Here is a 5,073-nt window from a genome sequence, read left to right on the forward strand (position 1 = left end):
TATATATATAATTATTTTGACATGCATATTTCTATGCTCTCATGGGTCATGCAAATTTTTCTACTACTAAATGTCCTTCCTATCACCAGCCACTCACCTGTTTCCAAGTAAGCTAATATTTCCCCGCAACCAGATATGTCTCTTAAGATTGGAAACAAAGGACACCATTTACATGATGGTGACCCTTGCTTATGACTGTCACACAATGTCAAGGAGGCAATAGTGCTCATGTACAAACACACACATTATGGGTTCTTTTTAGTTTCTGTATATCAAATTTACTCACAAGGCTTTAGTCAGCCCCAAGGCTGTAGTGGAAGAAACTTGCCCAGGGAGGGAGAGAGAGAGAGAGAGAAAACAATAATTTATTCCAGAGTATATTATTAAAATCAAATTATTTCAAAATGCATTTTTACACATTCTAAAATACGTTATTACATACCAGTTTCATTTCTCATGGCAGAGGACTGTTGTAATCTACATATGTAATGTTTGGCTATTAGTCTTCATTTAAGCTATATTGTATTGGCAGTAGCTTCAATATTATAGATTCACTAGGTAATAAGGGAGGTAATGTTATGTATTTTGAATATTTGCAGAGCAGTGGATAAATATATTTTTCACAATGTCAAAATTATCAATTTAAACTCGATGTATATTTTTCAATAAAAAATTTCTTTATTAAATCTTTGTTGATCTGTTTTATATTACTACATATTGGCATAATGGGAATGGTTTAGAATTCACCTGCTGAGTGGCTATTGATCTAAATGTTTGTCAAGAGGAATTTTCCTGGTGTTTGGACCATGTATTTGTTGTCAGTAAGCTGTCATGTTTTCTTTTTTGACTCTGAGGTTCAATATAATGTTGGTAGGTAAATGGGCTTTTATTATAGTTTCGTTAGTGTATAATTAGATAAATAAGTAAGATTTATTAACTCAACTGTGAATTAAGTAGAGTTAGCAAGTTATCCTTGACACAATGATAAAATTATAAATCTACTAAACTTCTCTTCTGAAAGAAAAGTCTTCAGTTTTGGATTGATTTGATAATTTACACAACGATTGCGACTGTAAATTCATTCAATTTGACATCATTTAATTTCACCTTCCATCACTGAGAGATTTTTAACAGAAGCTTTACAGTTTGCTTGCAGCTATGCTACTATTACAGACCTAATTTTTTAGTGACCATCAGATTACAAAGCATGGTCTCTTGTCAATGGTTTCTAGATAGACAAATGCTAGGTGTAGTGGCCCGCTCTTAGCTAAGAATTTTCTCTGTAGTTGTCTTGCTAGGAAACGGGCATTAGTGGTACACCACCTTGATACAAACTTAGATTGTATCTCATCTCAGTTATTTTTCTAATTAGGTGTGCTATTTTTGTTACTTTCAGTTTTCACATCTTTAATTACTCTTTTGGCTATAAGGCTAACAAGTTCAATTTGAGTTTGTACTTCTCTCTTGCACATATTTTCCTCAATCATTAATCTCTTGTGGTTGCATTTCCATGTTTCTTTCTGTTTGATGTTAGTAAGGGCAAGTTTATTACTATTATCCATTCATAATTTTCCATGATGACATTATCTATTGTTATTTATGTTAGCGTACTTCTTTGCAATCTGGAACACTTCATGCCTCTGATCCTTCTGTCATAGAACAATTGCCAATCTCTTATTTTCAGCTTCTTTCCATGCTAAGTATATCTGGTGTCTAACTCTAACTTACAGCTAAATAATATCATTTATCTATTTATCTATCACTGATCTTTGTTTTTAATTGGTTTCACATGATTAGATGGTCAGGTACATGAGGTGTTTGAGAGGTAGTGTGAAGGAAGAGGACTGAATTATGGACAAACAAAACCTGGGTGCTACATCACAACAGAATATCTGCTCACACATCATGTCACTCCTTATGACTTTACAGCAGTGGACCCCCATAGCCATTCAATGTTTAAAGACTACTTTTATAGATACTTCTTTTAAAATACCAATTTTGTTTTTCACACACTAACTTGTGTAAGTTGAACTAAGTAAAACGTTGCAGAAAGAAACCTAGCTGTGTCTTTCAATAAATATATCTAAAGCAAAATTTTTTTGTGAACCCATAAAATAATACTGTAAACATAATTTATTTTGTTTGTGTTGATCCCCAAAAATCTTATGTGCATTCTGGTTGAGAATCACTGCTTTAGAGCAAGAATAATCCTGCTGCCCTATTCTCTGGATTTGGCCCTTACAAACTTTCTGTTCTCAAAATTGAAATCCACAGAAGAGATGAGGAAAAATTCTTGGTGAAAACTGTTTACTATTGAAAGCATGTTCCAAAACTGGAAAAGATGTTGGCAGCACATGCAAAAAGTTGTATTTCTTTTTGATCTATTAGTCCAATTTAGTTTATACCATGTCTTAAAATTTTTTGTTTTTTTTTTGTTTTGCAGTACCAGATAGCTCAATTATATTCAGTAGCTGAAACAAGTAAAAATGAAACTGGAGGTGGAGAAGGTGTTGAAGTATTAGTAAATGAACCATTTAATGCAACGACACATTGTCCTCCTGAACCATTATGTGCAAATAACAAACGTTATACTGAGGGCCAATACACACACAAGTTGTACCATTTGAATGAGTAAGAAAACTGAACATTTTTTACTTGTTTTATTTTTAATAAATCTCAACTTTTGAATTTTGCATGTAAATCTTTAAGTTGTGATGGTGCCAAGAATTTTTAATTTTAAGATTTAAGTCTTGTGATGTTAAAATGAAGAAGAATTCTTAATTCTTTAGTGACTATATATACAGCAAAATTTACTGCTTGTGTATTTCGATAAAAAAAAATAATGAGTTTGCTGTGGTTTATCGAAATATCATTTTTTATTTATTGATATATTAAACCTGATGCTTGTAACAAATATAATTACTTACTGAAAATTATGGTAAGCTTTAATTAGAATATGAATATTCTAAAGCAAGCAGTTTTGATTCATCTGAAGAGGTGTCTAGTGGACCAGGATTAATAAATTGTAATTGTGTGTCATGAAAATTTTGTGCATATGTACATCAAAGAATTATGTATTTGTAAAGCCAATTATTTTACATGTTTAATTGCAATTGCTTGTTTTAATTACTTTTTATTTCATTTTCAGTAAAGTGCCACATATAATTAGAATTATAGCCCCAAAGGGTTCGCTGGAGATCCATGAAAAGGCTTGGAATGCTTACCCATATTGCCGAACAGTAATCACAGTAAGTTGTTTGAGTTCAGCAAGTTTCTTATGATGACATTGTTTCTGTTTGTTTTCTGGAATATGACTGATTGATAATTGTCTTAACCCTTTAGCATTCAGATTACTCTGTCAAATGTTATTCACATTATTTTAAATTTATCGTACATTTTCTCATAGCTTTGAAATTTTGATGATGTGATTATTTATTTTTAGAATGACATTGTAGAGTAAGTGTGAGAGGTCTGATCTGGCCGGTTTGAATACTAAAGGGTTAATTACAATGAAGAAATAATTGTTGGGTGATACAACAGTTTTTGATTGAGCTGTAATATAAATAAATTTTTAGAGTATATTCAAGTAGGCAACTATTTAATTAAGTACCTTATAAATGTTCTTATGTTGACATCTTATATAAAATATTGAATCTCACTGACGATTTTCAGTGCTAAATGTAATGAGAATTACAATTTGGTATGTATATTTTACACATTTTTTGGCTTTGTTGTGAAATATAAAGTCTCTATGAGAATATATGATAAAAACAGTATTTTCTGCTTGAAGAGTAAACATTCTCTTCTGGTTGTACTTTATAGTTATGTAGTTGAAATTTATATTAAAAATTTTTAAAAAAGACACTGAAAATATTATAATCCCTGCAATTCATACAACTGCATCTTCCAAAATAAGTTCTTTTTTAATGTAAAATATACTCTCTTTCATTTTCTACAATCTTCTTCCATTTATCTGGTCAACTTGCAAGGCCCCTCTTCCAAAATTCACTTGTCCATGATGAGAAATACTCCTCCAGTACTGTTCTGATCTTTTATATATGCACACACACACACACACACACACACACATGTATATGTACACGCCTCCCATTGTACTTTAACCTCTCAATACTTCACATAGAGCAACCATTCTATCTCGTATTTTCCCTCTTAATTGGGAGGACTCTTTAGTCTTGTAAGTTACAAGGCAACCTCACTAGTGCTGATGCCATTAAAATGCCACCCAGCCAAAACTGAGACACTGGAGGAATGTTTTCCTCCACCCCATTTGATCCTGTCAAAACATCCAGCCCATGCCAACATGGAAACTGAGTATAAAATCAGTGATGATGATAGATGAGATATAGAGGGAGGTGGAAAATGAAAAAGAGAGAAAGTGAGATTTTGGACCAAGTGTGTGATTTTTTTTTTTTTTTTTTTAGAGAACTCTGTGTGTGTGTGAATGATATTTTTTTATTTTATTTAAATGTTGTATTTAAGTCTACCTATGTCTTTTTGTATGTGTAAATTTGTATACAGTTTTCATTATTTTACGAGGAGGTACAGAAAAGTTACTGGCTTTAGGTAAAAGAAAATACAGGAGGATCAGTTAATTATGATTTTATTCAACATATTTCCCTCTCAGATTCACACACTTATGCAGTGGTCCTTCAAGTTTTCTAAGCTCTGTTAAAGAACTTAGAAGGTTGGGCCTCCAGCCAGGTCTTTTGTGATACCCTTAAAGCCAGAAACTTTTCAGCACCCTCTCATATGTGTTTGTATGCCTGATTTTCATATATGTGTTTATATATGTGTCCCTGTGTATAACTATGTTCTGGGTGACACATAGTTCATCATCATCATCATCATCGTTTAACGTCCGCTTTCCATGCTAGCATGGGTTGGACGATTTGACTGAGGACTGGTGAAACCGGATGGCAACACCAGGCTCCAGTCTGATTTGGCAGAGTTTCTACAGCTGGATGCCCTTCCTAACGCCAACCACTCAGAGAGTGTAGTGGGTGCTTTTACGTGTCACCCGCACGAAAACGGCCACGCTCGAAATGGTGTCTT

General features: G+C 32.9%; 1 protein-coding gene across 1 annotated transcript in view; it reads left to right on the forward strand.

Moving 5' to 3' along the window:
• The window catches only part of LOC106873653 (phosphatidylinositol transfer protein alpha isoform), a 68,683-nt gene that overhangs the window by 47,281 nt on the left and 16,329 nt on the right, over positions 1–5,073 (forward strand). Inside the window, exons 3-4 of the mRNA XM_014921106.2 lie at positions 2,444–2,631; positions 3,149–3,248. Coding sequence (XP_014776592.1) covers positions 2,444–2,631; positions 3,149–3,248 — 288 coding nt within the window. The remainder of the gene's footprint in view (positions 1–2,443; positions 2,632–3,148; positions 3,249–5,073) is intronic.

The sequence above is a fragment of the Octopus bimaculoides genome, chromosome 6 (assembly GCF_001194135.2).
Source record: "Octopus bimaculoides isolate UCB-OBI-ISO-001 chromosome 6, ASM119413v2, whole genome shotgun sequence".
In the NCBI taxonomy this organism is placed as follows: Eukaryota; Metazoa; Mollusca; class Cephalopoda; order Octopoda; family Octopodidae; genus Octopus; species Octopus bimaculoides.